General features: G+C 30.8%; 3 protein-coding genes across 7 annotated transcripts in view; 1 reads left to right on the top strand and 2 right to left on the bottom strand.

Annotated features, from left to right (window-relative positions):
• Positions 1-13,046, bottom strand: part of LOC141455450 (phosphoenolpyruvate carboxykinase [GTP]-like) — a 37,909-nt gene extending 24,863 nt beyond the window's left edge. The window contains exons 1-4 of one of the 3 annotated variants that reach the window (XM_074130527.1): positions 12,869-13,046; positions 9,563-9,699; positions 8,845-8,947; positions 7,040-7,181 (exon numbers count right to left, since the gene is read on the bottom strand). In XM_074130527.1, coding sequence (XP_073986628.1) covers positions 7,040-7,181; positions 8,845-8,860 — 158 coding nt within the window. In that variant the 5' untranslated portion in view covers positions 8,861-8,947; positions 9,563-9,699; positions 12,869-13,046. The remainder of the gene's footprint in view (positions 1-7,039; positions 7,182-8,844; positions 8,948-9,562; positions 9,700-12,868) is intronic. The other 2 variants (XM_074130529.1, XM_074130530.1) reach the window with 2 other exon arrangements.
• Positions 12,059-17,391, bottom strand: LOC141455456 (uncharacterized). 3 transcript variants are annotated; one of them, XM_074130545.1, is made up of 6 exons: positions 16,786-17,391; positions 16,026-16,240; positions 15,845-15,907; positions 15,039-15,103; positions 14,119-14,225; positions 12,059-12,152 (listed from the first exon to the last, which is right to left on the bottom strand). In XM_074130545.1, exons 1-5 carry the CDS (start codon positions 17,032-17,034, stop codon positions 14,158-14,160), a joined length of 660 nt encoding a protein of 219 aa, XP_073986646.1. In that variant the 5' UTR covers positions 17,035-17,391; the 3' UTR covers positions 12,059-12,152; positions 14,119-14,157. The 3 variants fall into 3 exon arrangements, with proteins under 3 accessions (XP_073986646.1, XP_073986645.1, XP_073986644.1); XM_074130544.1 differs by lacking the exon at positions 12,059-12,152 and adding an exon at positions 13,716-13,986; XM_074130543.1 differs by lacking the exon at positions 12,059-12,152 and adding an exon at positions 13,716-13,834.
• Positions 13,090-22,490, top strand: LOC141455452 (PHAF1 protein CG7083). The gene is made up of 11 exons (XM_074130537.1): positions 13,090-13,299; positions 13,765-13,847; positions 17,383-17,466; positions 18,628-18,671; positions 19,751-19,907; positions 20,164-20,365; positions 20,550-20,761; positions 21,242-21,324; positions 21,968-22,040; positions 22,120-22,266; positions 22,349-22,490. Exons 1-11 carry the CDS (start codon positions 13,236-13,238, stop codon positions 22,406-22,408), a joined length of 1,209 nt encoding a protein of 402 aa, XP_073986638.1. The 5' UTR covers positions 13,090-13,235; the 3' UTR covers positions 22,409-22,490.
• The last annotated feature ends 759 nt before the right edge of the window (positions 22,491-23,249 follow it).

Raw genomic sequence — 23,249 nt, 5'->3', positions numbered from 1 at the left:
AGGCTGCCAGGCTGTCCTAGAATATGACGACCCTGGAATTATTTCTGCCCTGAAAGACTGTAGTCAGCTTACTTAGCTGAAATGAAACATCCTAAATTACCTAGCTAGGTAACGAAATACAAGACCAAGGCAACTCTTTACACTCAGTGACATATTCTTTCCTTCATCTTGGAACCGTCAGAGTACCACACTGAATCCAGGCTTCCTCTATATCCAAAATAAAAACTCTGAAAGGCCGCTGAAGCTGTACCTAAGAGCTGGCCTGTCAGAAGAACTGCCCTATGCCTGGTCCATCTCCCACTCCTTGCAGAGTTCTGCACTTCTATTATTGTTGGTGCTATGAAAGTCTGTGAATAGTTTTAGAGATTTTTTCTAAAAAGAAATAATTCGAGAAGATCTTGCAGTAATAAAATGTATGGGAAGACAAAATTTTAATAATACTTTCACTTATTTAAGAGTAAGATTTTAAGAATAAAAATGTAAGGATAAATTTCTATAATTAATAGAATTTCTTTTGCAAAAAATATAGCGAGCGTTTGACACCAGATATTTTTAAGTACATAACAACTTCTTTAAACAAAAATAATTGCAGAACATTTGCTTTTTAAGTGTATATAATAAATAGAGACAATAAAAATGCAATAATAACTAAAGAATAAGAATGAGAATGGGTTCTAGTGCGCAACTCCTCAGCTCATTCACCGCTTAGTGACATGCTATTACAACTAATATACGTATCACTTAAATCTACTTCCTTCAGATGGTCCACTTGTTATTCAATACATCGCACATATTCCTTCCTTTTCTCTAGATATAAGACGTAACATCTTGGTGAAAGTTATTTCGTAAGAAAAAACAAAGTGGAAAAATTATTATTTATAACGTGGATGATTCCTTCACAATTAAGAGACAACACAATGCTATAAAAACTATAGTAAAATATTCTACTATTAAACAAAAAACAATTATTTTAGGCTTGCGTACGGGGTTATGAATTAGCCTATTTTCAGAAAACATGACTTTCTTGCCTAAAACACGATAAACACTTGCATTCACACCCTGAATACTCCCATCACACAACACCCTACGGCAAAACCGGCCAGCTCCAGGCCTGTGGGTGCTCGTAAGCCTGTAAGTCGAAGGTCTAGTTCTAGCTCCCTCAAAGGGATTTTTTTATTATTTTGAACCGGCGAAAAGAAAACTAAAAAATATAACTTTAAATTACTAATAATTAAAAACACAAATAATGCAGATATGAATAAACAATTCTTTAAGATAATAGTTTTTTTTTTCCTTTACATCAAATTAGCGTTTGTTTCTGGTAACAATGCAGATAATTTTACTAATTTTTTCTAAATACGCTTAACAAATTCATCAGATTTTCCTCGGAAAATGCTCTTAAATCAGTAGAAATATCACAGTAAATTTTCAGTTAGTTTAATGTTAGTAAAGAATCAGTAAAATTAAAGTAATGCCTAATTTTTCAGGCCGGCTTTACGTCCATCTTCAAAATTATAAATATTCAGGATTAAACTTTTAAGTTAATTCATAATAATATTATAAAATATCAAAGGAGGGAACTAAAAAGATAGTGATGTTTAAATTTAAATGTATTAATACCTTGTAGAGTACAAGTTCACAGTTTTAGGTGACTGATTCATTTATATAAAGAATTGACTGAAATTGGCAATATTCTTTCTTCCCATAGTTAAAACCTTTTATATTTTGAGCTCTGGTTGGTAGGGATAAGACATAAAAGTCTTTTTTAATCTAAGTGCCACAAATTTTATCATGGATGTGTGTCCACGTCAATAGTTCTGATATGAAACGGTGGGGAACTAGGATGGGCTATAGAATATAACTTCCACACGCAGTACATCCTCAATTGTAAATCCTAGTAAACTTAAGTTTAAAATATAAAAGAAGAAAACAAAAAAAGCCAAGTAAGAAACTAACGCATTAATTAATGGTGACTGACGTCATGGACATTATATGGCTTCTAAGTTATACATTTCTTTTAGTAATTTTTAGGAACAAACTTTTTAAAAATTTCATTTTATCTCTTGTTTAATTTTTGTCCTTAATTTTGATAATTTTTTAAGTGTTAACAATTTTCTTTAGTGTGCGCATAAAATTCAAGGACTTTCGGAAAGATTTTAAATTCAACGCAGTAACCTTTAAAGAAATTAATTTTTTCCATTGAAAAGTCAAGTTAACTATTCAATACATTGCATATATATATTTTTTGTATATTTTCGTTAATAATGTGAGTCATTTTGAGAAATTACTAGAAAAAAAAAAATTATTCCCTGATAATTATTATTTAGATCACCAGAAAAAAGGCTTATTAATACTTAGCTTAATTTTCTAAGTTTGATTAAAAAACTCATCACGAACTTTTAAAACGTAGAATAGCTCTTCAGTATGTTCTCGTAATATTAATCAAGTTCAGCACTATATATACGCATCTTTACAAGGGAAAACCGTTTGGCAAGGCACGAACCAATCCAACCTTGGGCTGGTGGTCACTTTACCTTTTTGCAGGCCGAAAGGTTAAAGACCTGAAGACTCCAGCTAAGATGTCCACCACTTCAATATTCAGGTCTCATTCTTAGTTGTCTTTCTAACTAAAAAATTTGTTTTTTTTTTTTTATTTGTTATTATTTTTCCAACTTTTTTTGACTGTCATGCACATGTACTGTTTTATTTGAGCATGTATTGTCTCAGACATTTAATTAGTTAGTAAGTCAATGTAAATCAATCATTATCTACTTGAAAATTACATTTTTTCAGTAAATGTTTTTATTAGTTTAGTTTAAATGTAACTTTTTTTAAGCTAACTCTTTATTTTCGCTACTTCGATAGTGAATATTTGTAATACATGCATGTATTTACGTACTGTTTGTTTGAATTTGTAATCAACGACGATCCCGAAACAAATGAACCAAATAACTTTAGCACTTTGTCACTAATACTTACATAATTACAAACTACAATTGTTCTGGATTAATAGTTGTAGACATCTACAAGAAGTAAATATGTAAGGCTAAAAGAAAATGTGGTTAGGTCCACATGATCAAAAATTGGATAATATCGATGATTGTTTAGTCAATAAGTGTAATGTTAAACGGAAACTTAGTTGAAGTCATATTTTCTACAAACTGATTTTTTTTTTTTTTAACACACACCGGATGGGCCGTTCCCGAGCTCTCGCTCATAACAGCCCAATGATTACACTTCATCCCCAATGATCCCGAAACAAGAATAGTTCCCAAACAAGAATATATGAGGGAAGGGCACAACAAAGAACCCTTCCTAAATTATAAAGAATTTATGCTACCTTTGCAGAACAAGCCAACAACCTAACAAACTGCATCGCATTCATACTCATTCAAACAATAAATACATTCATACTTCACCATGCAGACAAAATTCCTATCCTAATTGACCTCTCAGTACTCGATATTCCTGAGAGGCCCGCTAAAAACTCGACAACTACCCAATCTATGTCATTCAATCCACAGTCATCCAATAATTACTACTAATATTCCCACTTTCACTCCGCCTACCCTCGAAAATCACCCCACAGTGTACCGCGTCTTAGAGCCTCTTCTGCAAACTGTTTAAAGGCATCATATGCACTAATATTTTCCAGCAACAGGGTTAATGTATCATTATCAATGCAAACATGATAGCCTATTGCACTCCATAATTTTGCCCTGAGATCCTCATAACAGATGCACTCATTACAAACTGATTAATCAAACTCTGCCGATGAATCCAATACCAGTCAAGACTGCAAAAAAACGTACTGCTGTGACGGATAAAATCAGCGATCTTAACAGCGAGAAAACAGTAAAAAGTTTTTAGACGAATCCCACTTTGAATCTACCAAACTATATCTACCAACAGACATCAAGGGAGGATGGTATGTCTTTTGGCTGCATTGCCATGGGGAACAAACAGGAGCTGCTCCTAAGGCAAATGATTTGGTTTTTAGCTCATTAATTACTGTACTAATGAATTAAGACATTTAAAATAATAGCATTCTAATTTCAAAACTCAAATTAAAATCAATAAATAACACATTTATTGAAAAACTATTGGAGCCATACATAATGTAATGTAATTGAAGTAAACATTTAACTCCAGTTTCAAGTAAACAACAAATTGCTCTGGTTGCAATAATCAGAACTTTTAAGATAATTATACGAATAAGAGGAGGAAGCAATTCAAATTTGTTTAGGCAACAAATTAAATATTCAAAATTCTATTTTCCATCAATGTGACAAAAACTTCTTCATCAAAACCAAAAGTTATGTAATTATATAGATTTCTGTGTAGACTCTTTCGATAACAAGGGAAATAACTTTGAAAAGCAAAAATATAGCCACTAACATGAGACACTGTAGCCAATAATTATATAAAGAGCAGCCATATAAAGTGCCATCTAGATTGAAATGAGTAACTTAAAGCAAATCAGCAATTCACAAAGAAACTATCTTATAAGCTTCTTTTTCTTGTTTCTAACCAGATTTAGATATGTACCCATCATCAGAGTCTGGTTTATCAAGTTTACAAGAGTCATTGACTTATTCAGTGTTCAATGTTTCTGTCACCAAGTAGACTGACTCAATAAGAACAAGTCATTACGAGGGGAGTGGGGCATAATGTCAGATAAAGCTTATTATGTCACAATCATAATCTTTGATTGTGCGTCGCAGGTAAAAATTGATGCAAGATTTAATGTTATACATTAATAATAGCACTAAAGAGGAAAATAAGCCGAAATATCTTAGGTACCAAAAGTACTTTGTCGAAAACTGTTTAAAATAAAATTGATATTAATGCTTGTAAATTTAATTTTTATGCTATAAATAAAATCTTTGTTTTTCAGGAGCACAGTAAAACTGAATAGAGAAGAAAAAATCTTCAAGAGTAGAACTTTAGTTGACATCGAGAACAATAAACCAAACCGTGAAGTCGGATTTCTAATTCGACAGGGTTGCGCTTTTTTAGGTTTGATCCGGCCCCTCGGGGTACGATTGATGTATTTCTAACGAAAAGGTATTTAAAATTAAATGGGATAACTACTAATTCTCATGCCCTTATAATAGTGTGAGAAAACACTAACATTCTGTGCAAAAATATGATTTTCACTACAAACCATTAAGACGTAAATGACTTTTTACTCGGTCTCGGAATGTTTGCTATGAATATTACAGAAGAGAAGGAATGAAAACATCTTTAGATTTTGAGATCGTAATGACATTTAATTAAAACAATGAATCTTTGTTTTTTTTTATAATTTAAGGCGCGTCAACATCTCAGGTTATTGGCGCCCGGAGCTTTTTTCAGTGCACTGCCGACCTCTGGACAGTGTTCTCTCGTTACAGGCAACACTGTCCATCACCGGACAGTAAGCTGTAAGAAGCTCCTAGGAAGAGAAAATCTAAAGGTCGGCAGCTGGATTCGAACCTGGGACCTCCGCGTGGGAATCCAATACGCTAACTGCATAGCTAATCCCTTCCCCTACTTTTTTTTAAATAATAGTTACAAAAGGTACATTTTAAAATAATTTTATTATATACCAAGTTAATTCGAACTTACTGGCAAACAATTTCGTCAAATTCGGAATGTGAGCTATATATATATATATATATATATTTCATTAACAAGTTCATAAATGTCAGGGACGTATGATAAACTAAAATGACAAAGTTAATCTATTTCCTAAACGAATTTTTGGACAAACGTTTTTGCAAAAAATTTGGGTTTTTGTCCTTGACGGAGACCCAATAACTTGGCGACAGTAAAACGTAATAAAAATGTGCTGTCTTGCGTTTTTTACCTCTGAAATTTACATTAATTAATACTCAATCTCTTAAAAGAAAAAGGTGCAATTTATAAAAACGACATTTTGACTCAAAAGACCTCAAAACAGATACCACTAGTGAAATTTCGGTTCCAAAATTTGACTGGAACGCAACGATTACTCACAAACGTAAAAATTAAAATAAAAAAAACGACAGGGTAAATTCTAAAAAATACAAGTGTAAATTGTTATGTCTATAAAATTTATAAAAAAAACAACCACAACAAAATTTACTTTTATTCCTTAAGCTTTTTTTCAATTTTATCCAAAAACTCTAATCACTTATTTAAGAAATTCAGATTTGTTGAAACCTATTACATCAGAATTGATTTTAGAAGTTTCCAGCGGCGGTTTATTTAAACTTTTTTTTTTTTTAAGCGTCATTACTGGGTATTTCATGGATTTACTATCCTTGTAACGTAACTGCGAATTAATATGTTGCTAAAAATACTGAATTTGTCGAAAACATGTCCTTACAACTGTAAGAATCGAAGTAATTAGAATGGCGAAAGATTCATTTTTTACTTTGAAATAGAATTTTCCATGTTCTTTAAGAATCAGTCTTAACAATATTGGATAACTACTCCCATATCATGTACTGATATACATTTAGTTTAGCCCGATAACGTAAGCACTTTTAATTGGACCAAAGATAAATTATAGCAATAATGAACATAGGAAAATAAACAAAAGAAAAAATTATCAGTAATAATGGCAAAACAAAAATGTCATTAAGTAATTAAATTAAAATAGTTCATTGCATGTAAAAAAAATTACAAATAATGAACAATTTTTTTATTATCCGTAATCAAAATGATTGATAATCAACAATGTATCTTTTTAATATGCAACTGATTGTAATTTTAAAAACACACCTTAAATGATTACAAAAATAATAATAATAAAATAAAATAAATGAAAATGGAACTGCCATTACATTACAAATTTTCAAGTTTAAACAAAAATTTGCTCAATTTTTTTTTTTTGTGCATTCACTTGTCTGTGTACTTCTGTAGGAAGTTCATCAATTTGTACTGACAATATTTAAAAAAAATTACACCTATGTTGATTTTTGTTTTGTGAAACCCGGAAGCTTTTATATTATTGATAGGAAAATAAAAAGTTTAAAAAAAAATTAAATCAATTAAAAAACACAAAATTTACCTTATTTGAAAGTCAAGTGTTGCCAACAACCTCATACTGTACGTATCTTGAATGCGCTCGTGGTTTGAACTGTGACCGCAATTTCTAACACACACCAAGTTTGTATTACCAACGTAAAATCTTAACAAAATTAAATATCCCTCTAAAAAATTGTAAAATAAAAAAAGAAATATAAATTGAAAGAAAAAACTAGTTTGACTTGTATCAATTTTGTGTTACACTTATTTTTGTTTTTTAATGAAGTTTTATTTTATTAAAACCATTTTTATTTTGTCATTAACTAACAAATATGTGTAATGATTTGGGTAATTTTGTTACTTTGTTCTTTATTAACAGTAATATTATCTTTGAACTTTTGACATTTTATCTTAAGAAATGAATTACAATCAGCTAATTTTCGCTGGATAGAAAGATTTTTGATTCCGCTTTTTGTAGTTTTTTCTTTTTATGGAACGAGCACCTTAACTAACTAATGAAAAACTATGGTTTACTGGGTCTAAACTGACAAGCTGTTGAGCAATATAAGATGAAACTTATTAAAACAGAATTTTTCAACCAATTTTTTTTTTTTTTTTTTTTTTAAACGAGGGGTGCCAATAACTGGGGTCTTTGGCATTCTGAGCCTTCTCAGTTTTCTTACAATGTTGGTCTTCGGAAAGTTTTTTTTTTTACTTTCTTCTATAGTCGTTCTGCTTCTACAAAACACTAGGCAGCCAAATAAATCTATTCTCTTGGAGAGAGAGAACTCGTCCTAACACACACACACAAATTATTTGCCTTTACGCAAATAGTCACGTACAAAACTTGATTACGTCAAGCAATCTGCCATTTTTTGGTTGACGTTTTCCGGACAAGAGTTTCAAATGAAACTGAACTTTGAGATTGGTCAGTCCTGCTAATTTGGACAGCCTAACTGCTTTACATTTCTTCTGATACAGTAATACATCTCCTGTCGAGAAAATCTGATGGCAAACAGAATCTGCCTTGTCTCAAATCGAAACCTCCATGGCTGCAAATTGACCTAGATCACAACTGATCATATCCTATCCCACCCACCTAAGTGCAATTTCCTTGAAGGCAAGCTCTTATTAAGCTAAAAGCTAATGTTTCGTTCTTTTAAACTATGGATAATGTAATGAATTTTATACCGTTCACCCTAAATAATACACACATTAAGAAGAATGCGATCTTTGTTAAAAAGATTTTTTTTTCCACTCTACAGACTAGACTCATTAGGTTACTTTTCTAGTAAAATTTGCAAGCATTGTTTCTGGGATCATAAAGTGTATCACCCTAACTGTTCGACTCACACTTTAAAGAACAAAGAAGTTCGTAACACATACACAGAGGCCTGAAGGGAAATTGGCAATTTGAAAGTTATATCTAAGGGCAGGCAGCAAGACTAAAACCCTTTAGGTTTAGGGCAATACCACTCAGCTCATATACGTTACATTAAATTAAGAGAAAGATAGCAATTTCATAAATGTTTTCCTAATTCAGAATATTTTCAAATTATTTATTATCATCTATCAACTCTTGACATTTATAAGTTGATGAATCGGGTAGAAGGAAAATTTTACTTCCCAGATTTAAAAAAATATTTTAAAATTTAATCAGACTCGTAAGAAACGGGAACCGCAAAATATATCCTTTCAAAAATTATTAAATGGATAGAAAACAATGATTTTAAAATAGTTATCTAATTCAGTAGACATGTTTAAAACAAAAAATGTCCACTAGAATAATACAGTTTTAAGATACTGTTCAAGATACATAGCTATTAAATGAAGCAATTTCGTATCTACCTGACAATATGAACATCTTTCTTGGCAATTTACCATCTATGATGGTCAGTAGATTTTAAATTAGCTTCAGTTGTCACATTGTTTTGAATTGATGTCATCATTGCTAAAAAAAAAAAAAAAAAAACGAAAACACAACGTACTTATTAGTGTACTTCTTTTTTAAATATCTTTTAATTTTATAGGTAATCTATAAAAGTTTTTTTTTCATGGAAATGAATTATTTAAAAAAAATATAAAGGTAATAATTATTGAGTTTATATACGTTTATCTAATTGATCAAAAGTTTTAGATATCAACAGTTTGGCCAAGTGAAACCTGCCGAGTATCCACACTCTAATCCCTTCTTGTACAGTCGAATAGAAGAGATACATTGTTCATGTAGGTGGGTCATTTTGTTTTTGTTAGGTGCAGCTACAGCCAGATGTGGCTCTCTTCACTTCATTCACAGCCCTTTACAATAAACAAAATGGCCTTCCTGGAGAAGTAATAATATCCTAAGATCATACCCCCAAATTTCCCAAACATATCTTCGAGAGTATGCCCCTGCTGAACTTAATAATTGACCAACATTGTTTCTCCCCTTCGTTTCTGAATACAAGACTGAGCCGCGATGAAATTTAATTGTTGCTTTGAAAATGGTTCTTTCAACGCTGACAAAAGAGCTGTATGACAAAAATCCAATTTTGTTAAAGAGAACATCAGAAATATCATTTATCACCTTATCTCAGTTACTAATCTTTCTTCTTCTGTACCAATTCCTGACAAATTTTCATCTCTAGATACTCCTTATAGACGACGCAAGTTTATATCTTCGTCCAAACGTCAGCAAGATTTGTTAAGCGACAAGTTCGCAACCTGGAGAAACAAAATTCACCAAACTTATACCTTAAAAATTTAATTAATTAAATGACAGATTTTTATTCTAAAAATAACTTCTGAGTTCTGATTATAATCTTATGTACATAATAAAAGCAAACAAACGAAAAATTTGCTGCTTCATCTGAGACTACTTATGTAACTGACATTAATAATCTTGTACACATTCAAGATAGCATCGAATTTGATGACTGGAAAACCCATTCTATTATTAGAAAAAAAGAAAGAAGTACCTTTATTCTTTACAAAATTTTTAATTTCATAGCTGAAAGAAGGATGAGTAAGGGATGTCTGTAAATTTTTCCATTCGAGTCAACGTCATTAAAATTCTTTTTTCTAATTCATGGCAGATAATTTAATCAGAAATGAAATAGTTAACCTTAGATAAATGGTAGTTAACCTTTTACACTAGTAATATGTATTATATTTTGTTTAATTCACAACTATGGTCAGGGGAGCCAAATCCTAATTCCCCCATAATTTTAGTAAAGAAAGAGGACATTTCTCGCTTGAATTTCATTTTACTTACATGGTTTCTTAATTCTCATTGAGTCGTGCCCATTTTGTTCTTTTACTATTTTGTATGTCTGTGATTTCGTTAAAATAGAACTTGCTTGAAAAGATTTTATGGCCTTTTTATGGAAAAGAAGGTGGTTCTCCTTGACAATTTTACATCTTAAAACTGGTCTGGACTCCGTTGTTCATTCACTGTCCCTTATTAGCTACTGTTCAATTAAAGAAGTTAATACAGATACTTGAGATTAGTTATACATACATCACAATGTAACATATGTCGGGTTTAAAACCGTAAAACTCGAACTTATAAAAAAACGGAAGTTCTGAAGCAATTACTTTCAAAAAGAAAAAGTGAACAAGAAAACAATACATACGAAAGTGTTCAAGGAAGATGTTAAATGAGTTTCTAAAAGTATGAGAAGCAAAGAAACGTCAATAAAATAATGCTATTCACACTAGTTTTTGCAAGTTAATTGTGAATAACAACATGAAAAAGTGGTGGTGGAACGCTTTGCTTAAGGATCGACATTTAGATAAAAAATTAAGGACATCCTCCCCAAAGCTCCTCTCACATATGTATTTATTTTCAGAAAAAGAGTAACAAATATAACATTTGTAAGTAGACATTAAAAGATAAACTTTGGACTCGATTTTTGGTTAATTGGCAAGAAGTAAAATTTGTCAGTATTTTAAACGTATCTCAAATTAAGACTCAAAGTGAACTAAACACAATTAACTTTGTTTCAATTGTTCTGGCCATTCAAAGAAAGAATCCAGTAAGTGACAAATCACTTTATTGAATGGATTTCAAAACACCAGAAAAAAGAACATTCTTCAACTAAATGAATACTTAACTAGTACTGAAAAAGTTTATAATAATACTGAATTTCAGAATCATAAATGACTGCATGGCAAATTATGCTCCGATAGAATTTGTTCAGTTACACTTCTATTCAGTAGCAGCGCTAACAGAAACCATGAAAGTATGGTTAAATTTTTTTCTCAGACTCCTCGTTTATCAAATTTCCATTAAAAATGTTATAAAAAAAAAAAGTGACTTATTTATTAAATTAACTAACATCTACACAAGCTTAAACATTATTGGAGCCTTCAATGGAAAAAATTCAAACACTAAATCGATTGCTTTAATAGACTGGCACTTCCGAATGACTGATTTGGATTAAAACCATAGTATCTGAAGCGAAAATATTGTCAAAACATTTTTTTTTTTACAGGGGATCTCAAATGATGTATTTTTGTTGAACTGATAATAGAAAGTTTGAAAAAATCGCAATTCTCATTAATAGCTAAAGGTTAATAAATCTAAAAATTAAAAGTACCAATATACATATATTGCAAGATTGTGTCCGACCAAAATGACCTTAAAACCAGCTGGTGCCCTTGGAAAAAGTTATATTTTATCCAATAAAAATTTAAATGATAACTAGCAAATATGTTCTTACAATTTCCTGATATTAGTACAGAATGTTATATTTCTTTTTGTTGGATACGAACTAAAATGTGTTCCATGTACAGCACTGTTTACTTAGATAAATTATATTTTGTATTTATTTATTTATTTATTTTTTTTTTGCGCATCAACAGCTGAGGTCATTAGCGCCCGGAGCTTTTTCCAGTGCACTGCCGGCCTCCGGACAGTGTTCTCTCGTTACAGACAACACTGTCCATCACCGGACAGTGAGCTGTAAGAAGCTCCTAGGAAGAGAAAATCTAAGGGTCAGCTGCTGGATTCGAACCCGGGACCTCCGCGTGGGAGTCCAGTATGCTAACCTCATAGCTAATCCCTTCCCTCTTGTATTTATTAAAATACTACATGGTCTACAAGGCCTTGTGGTCCTTTATTTTATTATATATTTTCCAAGCTTTCGGTCTGATTAGAAAATTATTTAAGGCATCTACAACAAATTATTTGTGTGATTTCATCCAATAGCAAACCTGTTTCGTATAATTCTCACTGGTTTCGAATTTTTCCATCATCTGTAATTGGAACATCAAATTTGTATAGCGTAATTTAACTTCCATTAACAAGGCTACTGTCCGTTGTCAGGGTACTAAGTCAGATGTGATAACTGGCAGTAGAAAGCCAGAATTATAAGTATATAAAGATAAGTAGAAATTAAATTTTTCTGCTCAAATCTGATGATTCAATTTCCAAAAATAGAACAAATCCGTAACAGGCATTCTATGACGACAGTTCTATTCACTGATATTGCCCATCATTGCAGATCTTAAGTACTCTTTAACTTAATCATCTTATATTTTAATTGAATAAAATTTTTCAAGGAATATCTTAGGATATTTCAACCATATTCATCCATTTATGACCTATTTATACATTTATGAAGTTGCCTACTTTTTTTTTTGCCAAGAAAACTTCCTAGATCAAACATTAATGTATTACAAATAAAACATCCTCTTTGAATGGTGGAGAAAACTTGTTCAAATAATCTTACCTCGGGTAGTGGTCAGCAGTTTGGCTGAATTACAAAAAAAGAAACAAATGAAACTTAAAAGTAAATACTAATTTTTGTGAACTTTTTTTTAAGAACGTTCTTTTATAATAATAATAATAATATGGCATTCACAAGTGCCAACGTTTTTCAAATATTACCTTTCACATTAAAGAGTTGTCAGCAGGAAGAAATTGGTAAAGTTTTCATACCAGAGTTTGAAAACACAATAACATGCAAAGTAGGACCAACAAAATATTTGCTAAAAACACTTCATTTTAAAAATTAAGAAGGGCTTAAGTAAAAAATTACGAGCACGAGCCAAAATATCAGATCATGCGCACATTCTACGTCCCCTACTCTGTATAAGTGACAGCTGACAAGCAACCTCTAAAAAACACCTTCGTCTTTCTACGTTGTTGTTGTTATCTTCAGAATAAAAACAACCTTAGTTTTTTTTTTTTAATTGTTCGTTAAAATTTACTTGTAATTTTTCTTAAATAAGTTTTTACATTCCTAAGAAAAAAAATGTTAGAACTAGAAGTTATGCCAGAAAGATCTCTTGGTTGTGATCAATGGGAATTTATTTTGGGTAAGTTCTGTGATAAAATAACTTTTGTAGACTGCCTATTATGTGTGTGGTAAAATTTGAAAATTTTAATTTGTTCATAAGTAGGTTGGCTTTAATTTGATTTTTGTGTTAATTTAAAAAGCGTACTTACTTTTTTTTCTTTTGCTGTTAATCTAGAATTTTACTTAATTGAATTTTCTTTCTTAAGGTTAACATTCCATTAATAGTAAGGTTGATTTATCCTTGAAGAACAGCATAACATACAATCTAATTAAGGCCATTTGCTAAAAAGATTAGTCTAACAACTTTTTTGATATTACAAACTTTTTTAAAAACAATTTTTTTTTGTTAATATAACAAATATTTTGTATTTATTTTTTTTAACAGTGTTTATGTATCTCTACAATATTCTGAACTGATGTCCGATGACTTGATAACGTTTTCTAATTTTTCTGTTTTTTTTTTTTTTATTTATTTTTTCTCCAGGAATGCACTTTTCTCAAGCTGTGACCATACTGCAATCCCAAGTTGGTGTAATACGTGGCATACAAGTGGTCTATTCAGATAGTGTAAGACAACATTCTTTTTGCAATTATATTTAACAATTTTGATTTGATTTAAAACCTTATGGAGTTAGTTATAAGCTATCTTTTCTTTGGGTGATGAAAACAAACCCAAGGCGGGATTAAAATTCATGATATTTAAAAACTGAAACAATAAACCGAAACCAACGACTGGGACAATGATAACTATGACAGTCTTTAGTTACAGTTGAAGTTGCTATAAAGAGGAATGCTAAACAGTCTGACGATACCTCAATTAAAATTAAATAATATTTACCCTGAGATAAATTTTCCAGATTTTTTTTTTGTATATTAATCAATTATTTTGTGTGCCTGATGATTCGCTTCGTTTTTGCAAATATTTGTTAACAATATTCTCATATTCTGAAAAGAAAGAATTAAAATATCACATACAGTTATTAAAGAAAGTGATCAAGAGGCGGCAAATTTTAACCGTCTTGCTAAATTATTTTCTATTTAGATCTTTTGTTAGTATTTATTTAGTAACAAATCTTAGCGAACTCTTACGCACTTTATGGCGAAAGTTGAAAATCGCTACAAACAAAATTTATTCAGTAAAGTCCTTTTAGCAGATTATATTCAAATTTAGAATGGAACTTGCATACTGAATTCTTGTTAGTATTATACAGGTAATAAATAAGGTAGTGCATTACACTTAAAATACACTATGGGAGTGTTTGACCCTACTACCCCACAGAACTGCTTGAAGTAGCAGGGCATTTTCCTGTGAAGTTGTTTCAAATATAAGTTTCGGATCGACGTAATGGGCGTGCAAAGTTTAAGTAACTTTCAATAGACAACCGAAACACAGAAAAGTCCATTCAGTAAATTAGGTAGGCTAATTAGGTTCTAAAGCTTATTGTTATGTTACATAGTGGCGTCGAGTCGAAATTTTAAATTTGAACTTTTCTTGTTTTTGAATTATGTTGACTACCCACACTCAAAACAATATTTAAAAACTATTCAGTTTACTTCAAAAGAATGTTTCCAATGAAAACTCGAAACGTAAATTTGCATGTTTGCAACTCCTTTTATAATTTTAATAATTTTTTAAAAAAAGAACAATTTCTAAAAAAAGTTTTACGTCGAAGAATTATCCTCTCCTAAGATTTACTATCATCTATAAAAAAAAATTTACCTCTATAGATGTAGGGTATTTACAAATTGAAATATTACCTCTATCGAAACAAGTTTTTTCTCTTAATACTTTGATTTCATTTGGATCAAGCCCCAATTCTTTGCTGAAAAATGTATGCAAAATAATTTAATAAAGATTCTGCGTTATGAATGGAGACAAAATCTAAAAATTACTTGGCATCAGGCCGTATAATTCTCAGATTTTGGCAGTTTGAGAAGTTTTACGAAAATAATCTTCATCTCCGTCAATTTTATGACGATGTGGGCTATGATGTTATCTTATATTTGAATAGATTAAGTGACTGATGTTAACCTTAGGCCACGGTACAAGAATCCGTTCCATTACTTGCGAAATTGCTTTCAGGAAACGATCTTACAGTTTGACGAGGCTATTTTTTTATTCGTTAGACGAGGATAACAACTATTATGCTGATGATATTATCTCATTGTAGGAGAGAGGCAGTAATCAGAAATTCATTTAAAGATTTAGTGACTCTCGTTTGCAGATTTAAAAAGTGAAAGATATATTGTACAGTGACATTAGTATTTAGGCAATACAGTTTTTAAGGTGCACGTGAGTACTTTAAAGAATGAGAATTGTTACTGGGCTACCAACGTCAAAAAAATCAAAAGATTGGAGATAGTTTTGATTAGAGGTTGTCCGAATTTCTATTTAAGAGCTGGAGGTATCTATATTTTTGTTTACTAATTGTAATGCTGAGGCAGAAAAAACGTCTAGAGAAATGAAATGTCTCCACTGATTTTTCCTCAGAAAGAAATTGTTATCTCTCTTCTAACGTGGTTAAATAAACAAAATAAATAGGTTAAATACTGCATTTTAATACCATGTCAATATTAAATTATCCATGTTATTTTGGGGTTCTTTTAATGCGCATTCCTGATTGTTCCTGTAAATGAAAATTAATTATTTCTCTGCACAATAAGATGAGAATAAAATATAAGAATATATATATATATATATATATATATATATATATATATATATATATATATAAAACGAAGTACCTTTTTAGTGCTACATAAACCCTAGTAGCTAAGAAACCAAATAGGCACGTAATCAGTGTTAAAATTATTAAAAATATTAAAAAGTTCAGAAATTTCGATGTTTGGCCATTTGTTCTAAAACTAGCTCTTTTGTCGATTTGAGTATCGTGACCATGTAAAAAGTATTTCTTTTCGCTTGATTCAATTCCGTCTAGATGCATCAGCTCTCTTATATACTGAAATGCAATATTTTTTTAAATTTTACAATGGCCTTGCTAAAAAAAAAAAAAATCAAATGAAATTCTTATTAAAACAATAACTTTAATTAATAGGAAAGGGACATTAGCTTTGCCGTTAGCGTATTGGATTCCCATGCTGAGGTCCCGGGTTCGAATCCAGTTGCTGGCCCTTATACATTTTCTCTTCCTTGGAGCTTCTTACAGCTCACTGTCTGGTGATGGTGTATATAACGAGAGAACACTGTCCAGAGGCCGGCAGTGCACTGAAAAAAGTTCCGGGCGCCAGTAACCTCAGATGTTATGCGCCTTAAATCATTAAATAAAATAAAAATAACTCCAGCATAATATTTTTTCTTGAAAAGCATTTAGTGCAACTTGTGAAAAGCTTAACATACAAAATTAAACTACGAATAAATTAAGTTTTCTCACAGTTTGAGTTACAGTTCCTTAAAAGCTGGTCTAATTTGTTAGGTCCGAATTCTGGAGGACAGAGTAAAAAATTCCTTATAGAATTCCATATCAATAAAAACAATCAAACTTACTTCAGAAAAATCGTTAGCAATTTCAGTGACATCTCTGAATGACATTTTTGTTTCTCTTAAGAAATCCTGTCTACATTTTCTAACCAATCCCAGTAATGATTTTTGAAATAATTTCTTCTCCAAACCAGTATTTTTACTCAATTCTAAACATTTATCAAATTTTGGAAAGAATTTATCCACGTGATCATCATCTATATTATCACATATTGCCAGACATTCAGTGATTATATTGTCGTTCATTGTATCCATTTAATATCTACATTTATCAATAGAGAATTCTTATAAATTATTTTAACAGCTGAGTTAAATAAATAGATTAGAAATGTATTATTTTTCTTTTTAACATCTAACATAAATAATGTGAGCTGGCCCCAGACACTTATTTTATAGAAGACATGAATTTCTTTCTCTGACACCTCAAGGAAGCATCGAACAATTGATATCTAGTAATGTCTGTTTCGCCGAGAGTTAAAAAAGTTTTTATTATAAATAAATAATTGATGCACTGGTATCAGCAAAATACTTCAACTCTAAAAGAAAAAAAATAGCCTTTTTTTTTGTTATGACACTACTACACGAATAACTATTTAATTTCAGAATCCTTTAAGCAAAGATCTGGAGCTCAATTTAACCCAAGACGGCATTCGCCTTAAATTTGATCCAATTACTCAACGATTAAAGGTAAATTGAACTGATTGAATTAAAAGATAATTGTCGTAAGTTTTTGCTTAGATAATGATAATGTACCATAATCTTTTCACTTTAAAGTTGTAACAATCGCTAGAGTTGAATAAGTACAATAGGCAAAAAAAGTATTTGCACACCCTGTTATTTTAAGGTTTCATGTAAAAAAAAAATCGCTTTTTTACCCAAATTACGTTTATTTAACTTCTTATATCAAACACTATAAGATGATAAATATAAATATGCAAAAGTCTCCCTCGTATGCCTTTATTGTGAAGGACGTTTCTTATTGTTTGAGGTGTAACCGTCTTTCCTGAACAAGACGCCATGTCATCCGCAAGTTTTTGAGCGCTGTGAGTTGGTTTCCTCAGCGCGTCTTTGACGACCTTCCTCCTCTCCCGTTCATTTAAGGCTCTTGGTCGACCTGTTCGCTGCTTATTTTCTGTTGTTCCTCTTTTAATTATATACCTCACTGTTGAAAATGATAAATTTACTTTATTTCCGATTTCTCTATTACTGTTTCCAGCACGATGTAATATAAGCACTTCCTGTCTCACACTCACAGGAATTTTTCTAGATTTTGGAGCCATCTCAATGCACTAGTTGAAAACACAATTAAAACTAATGAATCTAGTAAAGTGAGTATAGACAGTACCAAAGGTGACGTTAATCCTCTTTTGTTAGGGCATTTGTTTTATTTACATGTCAAGAGATCCCAAATTACAGGTGTGCAAATACTTTTTTTGCAGTATAAAATAACATTATGTTCTTTATACTTAATTTATTTGACTCTTTTGCATATTTATATTTATCATCTTATAGTGTTGGATTTAAGAAGTTAAATAAACGTAATTTGGGTGAAAAAGCGATTTTTTTTTATATGAAACCTTAAAATAACAGGGTGTGCAAATACTTTTTTTGCCTATTGTAAATATTCATAAGTCGTAAACAACTAAATCGTTTGCATAAGAAGTAAAAGTTAGGTTTACAATTAGAAAGATAAATATAAAAAAGCCTGTATATGAAAACAGTAAAATTGACTGCTCTATAGGATATGAGCAAATATTTTGTTTCCCCACAAAAATATGTAACTCAATACCCTTGAAAACAGTCAAACGAATGGAAATAAATAAGTAATTTAATTTCTTTACTTTTTAGGTTATTGAAATTTACAACCTGAAATTGGTGAGACTGAAGTATTGGTAAGTAAGGTAAAATTTTGACGTGTTTTCTTTCTATATTATTTAAATTGTTCTGATTAACATCCTACGAAACTGAAACTATTCAACTAGAATTTAGAAACATTTAGTAACGAAGTGTGATTATTTTTTGTGGGTAGGTTAAGTTGTGGTGACTCTCCGATTGTGGGATAAAACCTCTAGTGGACCTCTCTAATGAGCGGATACATCAAACAGACATACTATTTTTATGACAGAAATACAATATAAAACTGCATTTTGCAATTTCTTATCAAGCTTCATTAAATATATATAAAATACGTATTTTATGGTTTTATATTTTCACTGTTTCCTTACTTCGCAAGAGAGTAAAAACTATTTGTTTGATCCACTCGTTTACAAAAATTCCATTACTAGAAACAAAAAGCGACGATTCGTACGTTAGGAATTGAACGAAAGTTTTGACTAAACAATAAAAGTCAATTTGCCAAGGCTTCTTCCATTCAAATAACCTTGTTAGGAGCCACCTCTTTCAAATGAGTCAAAAACTAGCGTCCCAACCGATATTTATCGAAAATGTGTGCCTTACAAGAATGAACGCACTAACTCTCACGCTACACTATGTTGCACAATTCAGAATTATGTATCGTATTAGTATTAGAATCAGAAGCTTCTATCGTTAATGGCCAGAGAAGGTTCTTGTATTTTTTCCTTAGCCTCGGATCCATGTAGGTGGCAATGCCACTATTACACTCAGTACAAGGAATATAATAGGAATCTTATGATAATAGGAATAAACATTAATTGTCGCGACAGAGCTAGAAACATTAACTTTGCATTTAAAAAAGGCAAATACTAATATGAAATTCAATTAATAAAATAGCAGATGAAACCTTTTCTTAAAATTTATTATTTTTGGGTTTTCCGTCATAAAGAATTATTAATATGTCTAATGCTAAAAAATATATTCGTCATTTGTAATGAATGGCATCTCGCTGCCCGTTGACTATAAAAACCTCTCATTTTCTTATAAAATACAATAGTTCAACTGAAACTTACTGATAAATGATTGTTTCATTAAAATAATTATTTCGTTCTTTCAGCGGTCTTATATTTAATAGTGATGATGTATTTCCAAGCATGGAACAAATCGAGCATTCATTTGGGGCTACCTTGCCAGGATTATACAGTCCATCAACTGATGATTATATATTATATTTTCGTGGGGTCTCCTTCTATTTTCCAGTTTCTAAGTGTCAGGTAAACTTTGTTTTTATTCTTAATTTTAAGTTAAAAAAAGAATTAAAAAAAAAAAAAACTGAAAACTGTAGAAACAATATTTTCGACTACTTATTCAGACGATTTAACTTGATATGGGGTTGGATGCGCACTGACAGCGAGGAGAATATTAATGCTTTTGTCATCATTTTCGACCTTGTCGAGAAGAGAAACTTTTCATTTTAAATTAAAATTTTCGATTTATAAATACTGCTGAATTTATTGTTTACATTTATAGGCAGAGTGGGACCATAGTAGAAGCAGTAATGTGCCTACAACTACACCTCCTTGTGCCTATTTGGTAACAATTTATCGTGGTACGACAGAGTCTTCCTCGGAACTATCCCCAATGCCATTGAAACAATATGGTAGAGAAGTGTACTTGGAAGGAGCATCGTTTTTACAAAATCACTCCTTAACATTACATTTGTATACCGAAGGTAAGAAAGATAATAAATAAAAAATGTATGTTTCTTTTTAAATTTACGTATTAAAAAATGTAGACATAAATTTTAAAAATAATTGAGGTGATTGGAGAATTACGATATCATATTTTCAATATTTAAAAAGATGTAAATTTCACACAGAGTTGCGCAAGTACTTATCTGTTAAATTATTTTGCAGGTGTTAGTCGTTGGTCGGAACCAAAAAAAGAATCAATCAAAAGGACAATAACTTTGGGCGATAAAGCACAAGTTGTGGCGACAATGTTGGGTGCACCAAATAGAATATTTTTCAAATCAGAAGATAAAATGAGAATACATTCACCTTGTTTGGATCGTCATACTGCATTTAGAAGATCAGATTATTTCTTCAACTATTTCACTCTGGGATTGGTCAGTATTGCAGTTAAGATTATTTATTCTTAATGTAATGCACTTAATGATTATACAATCTTATAAAAAATTTCATAGATAAATTCAGGCTAAGATTTTTACCTTTTGAAACTTGTTATTCTTCTAGGAAATTCAGTTTTTCAATAAAAATGTATTTTATTAGGATCTCCAATCTTATGTCATTTCCTTTTGGCGTCAGTAATTTTTTCATTTTACAACTTGTCACCAATGAAATTTAGCTCCTCTAGAAAAAATTTGGTGTGAACACTAACACTACTTTCTCTTTACATTTCTCAGGGTCCTCGTCTTAGATTTTACTTCAGATTCCCGTGCCTACAAACATATTAGTAAAAATCGTACATTACACCTATAATTCGTACATTGGATATTTTAAGTTTGGAGCCTAATTTGCCAAAGAATTTAAAAAAATATATATATATACCTAGGTTACCTTTTTTGAATGTTGTGTTTTTGTTTTAGGATGTTTTATTCGATGCCAAAACTCATAAAGCCAAAAAATTCATCCTCCACACTAATTATCCTGGCCATTATAACTTTAATATGTAAGTCTTGCATCATAATAATCGTTGTAAATGTTATTTTTGTTAGAGTTGTACTGTTGCATGCGAGAAAAAAAAGTAAATACTAGTTGGGAGGTTGGACGTAATATTGGTGTGAAAAAATCAATTATCTAATTAATAAACATTTGGTCATAAGTTATTGGGTACTGGAGATGCTATTGTGTTCAAGATGTATGAGGGAAAACCCAATATTTTGTCATTGTGATAAAAATTAGTAGAATGCGTTAATTTTAAAACTGAAAGAATCGAATTACTTCTGAATTCTTAATCAAAAATTTTGTAGCGCTGAAATAATTTTTAATTTTATTGTAGTCAGAAGTGTATTCATAATAAAGAAGATGATCTCATTCCATTTTGAGGTTTAAACAGGAAAGAGAAATGAAAATTATCTCTTCCAGAAAAAATAGCTTTTCTTCAAAATATTTCTCACAAAATTCCTAATTTTTTAACTGGCTTCTGACTACGACGTCAATTAGGTATAGAATAGTAGGCATTCGGTAAATGCAGGCTATTTGACCGCGTTATTTGTGAATAGACATTTCTTGAGCTTTGAGTATTTTGCTAAAATTAATAATTAAAAATCAAAATCACACATCAGCTTGTATATTACTTATTTTATTTTCAGTTATCATAGATGCGAATTCCTACTTAACCTGCCAGTGGATAATTGTGACGATTTAGAATCAAACACTATTCAAGTTAGTCTACATTTCTAGTTAATATTTTTGTATTCTTTTTTAATATGATGAGTATAATAATATTTGGTTTTACTTATAGGTTACAGCATACACAAAGTGGGACCGCATTTCAGAAAGACTGAAGGTATCACCAAAACCTGTTGTGCTTAACAGAGCATCTTCGATTAATACGAAGAACCTTTTCGGCGCGACACTATGTTACGGATACAGAGATTTTATTTTTGAGGTACCGTATTTAGAAGTTTTAAGTTTTCTCTTAAAACTGTTTAATAATTTTTTTTTTAATGAAATAATTATATTTCTTATAGATCATGCCAAACCAGCACATTGCATCATTGACAATTTACAAAAGTGATTATATTTATTAATGTAATTTATTTTCTAATTTATACTTTTTATGTACATATTCTTCTTGTGTAAATGTATAATAAATTTTTATTATTGTTTGAATTTTTTTTTAAGTTCTACTCTATTTTTTATTGCTAGTGCTTTCAGTTTTCATGAATTCCTACTTAAACTACCTACCAGTGGATTGTGACGATTTAGCGCAAGTGTTTTAGTGTTTGAAAACGTAAAGATTACCAAAAATAACTTATTTTTTCCGCACTAGCACCTAACCGCATTTTTAATTGCTGTAAAGTTCTCAAACCCATGCACTTTAATAATATCCTGTAAAATAAAAGTCCTCCCTGACCCCTGACATTTGAAGCTAACTAAATAAAAGTACCTATTATGTAATTTTTAAACATACCTTATCAGTATTCAACGTGTCCCGACATCCCTTGAAGGGTAACGGCATTTTCTCTGCCCACATAGTTGAGCTTTGACATGGCATACCCAGACCATTCTTAAGCTGATAATGCTGGAGTTCCGCTTTTGCTGACATAACCAGGCTATCGATGAGGACGACAATCTTCTGGTCCTAACAGTTTCTTAAACTTCTCACCAAAGAAAAACAACTTCCTATTTCTCCGACCAACCCCGAGCGCGGGCGTTTTTTTCATATCCACCAATTATAGGAATCTCATCTTCAACATTCTCTCTCGGCCATAACTAATAAGCTCTTCAAGTACCTTTAACCCTAGTAAAACATTCTTTATAGCTTTAGTGAAGATCCCCTTTGAAATATTTTGCTTGTCTTTAGCAAAAATTATTGCGTAGTTTTGAATCTTGTTTTGTTGGTAAAAGGTCCTTAGTTTTGTTTCTACA

This window comes from Rhodnius prolixus, unplaced genomic scaffold, assembly GCF_049639745.1.
Source record: "Rhodnius prolixus isolate KJV_2025 unplaced genomic scaffold, Rpr scaffold_4, whole genome shotgun sequence".
NCBI classification, from domain to species: Eukaryota; Metazoa; Arthropoda; class Insecta; order Hemiptera; family Reduviidae; genus Rhodnius; species Rhodnius prolixus.
Note: the sequence above shows the minus strand (reverse complement) of the source record. Positions and strands in the feature narration are given on the sequence as shown.

What these genes read in the sequence shown, in the direction of transcription:
- LOC141455452 (XM_074130537.1), top strand. Translation starts at nt 13,236, where the DNA reads ATGTTAGAACTAGAAGTTATGCCAGAAAGATCTCTTGGTTGTGATCAA. An exon ending in ACTATTTCACTCTGGGATTG is followed by an intron (nt 20,762 to 21,241) that starts GTCAGTATTGCA and finishes TTTTTGTTTTAG; the next exon opens with GATGTTTTATTCGATGCCAA. An exon ending in TAGAATCAAACACTATTCAA is followed by an intron (nt 22,041 to 22,119) that starts GTTAGTCTACAT and finishes TTTTACTTATAG; the next exon opens with GTTACAGCATACACAAAGTG.
- LOC141455456 (XM_074130545.1), bottom strand. Translation starts at nt 17,034, where the DNA reads ATGGATACAATGAACGACAATATAATCACTGAATGTCTGGCAATATGT. An exon ending in GTTTATGTAGCACTAAAAAG is followed by an intron (nt 15,908 to 16,025) that starts GTACTTCGTTTT and finishes TTTCATTTACAG; the next exon opens with GAACAATCAGGAATGCGCAT. An exon ending in AAAAACTTGTTTCGATAGAG is followed by an intron (nt 14,226 to 15,038) that starts GTAATATTTCAA and finishes CTTTCTTTTCAG; the next exon opens with AATATGAGAATATTGTTAAC.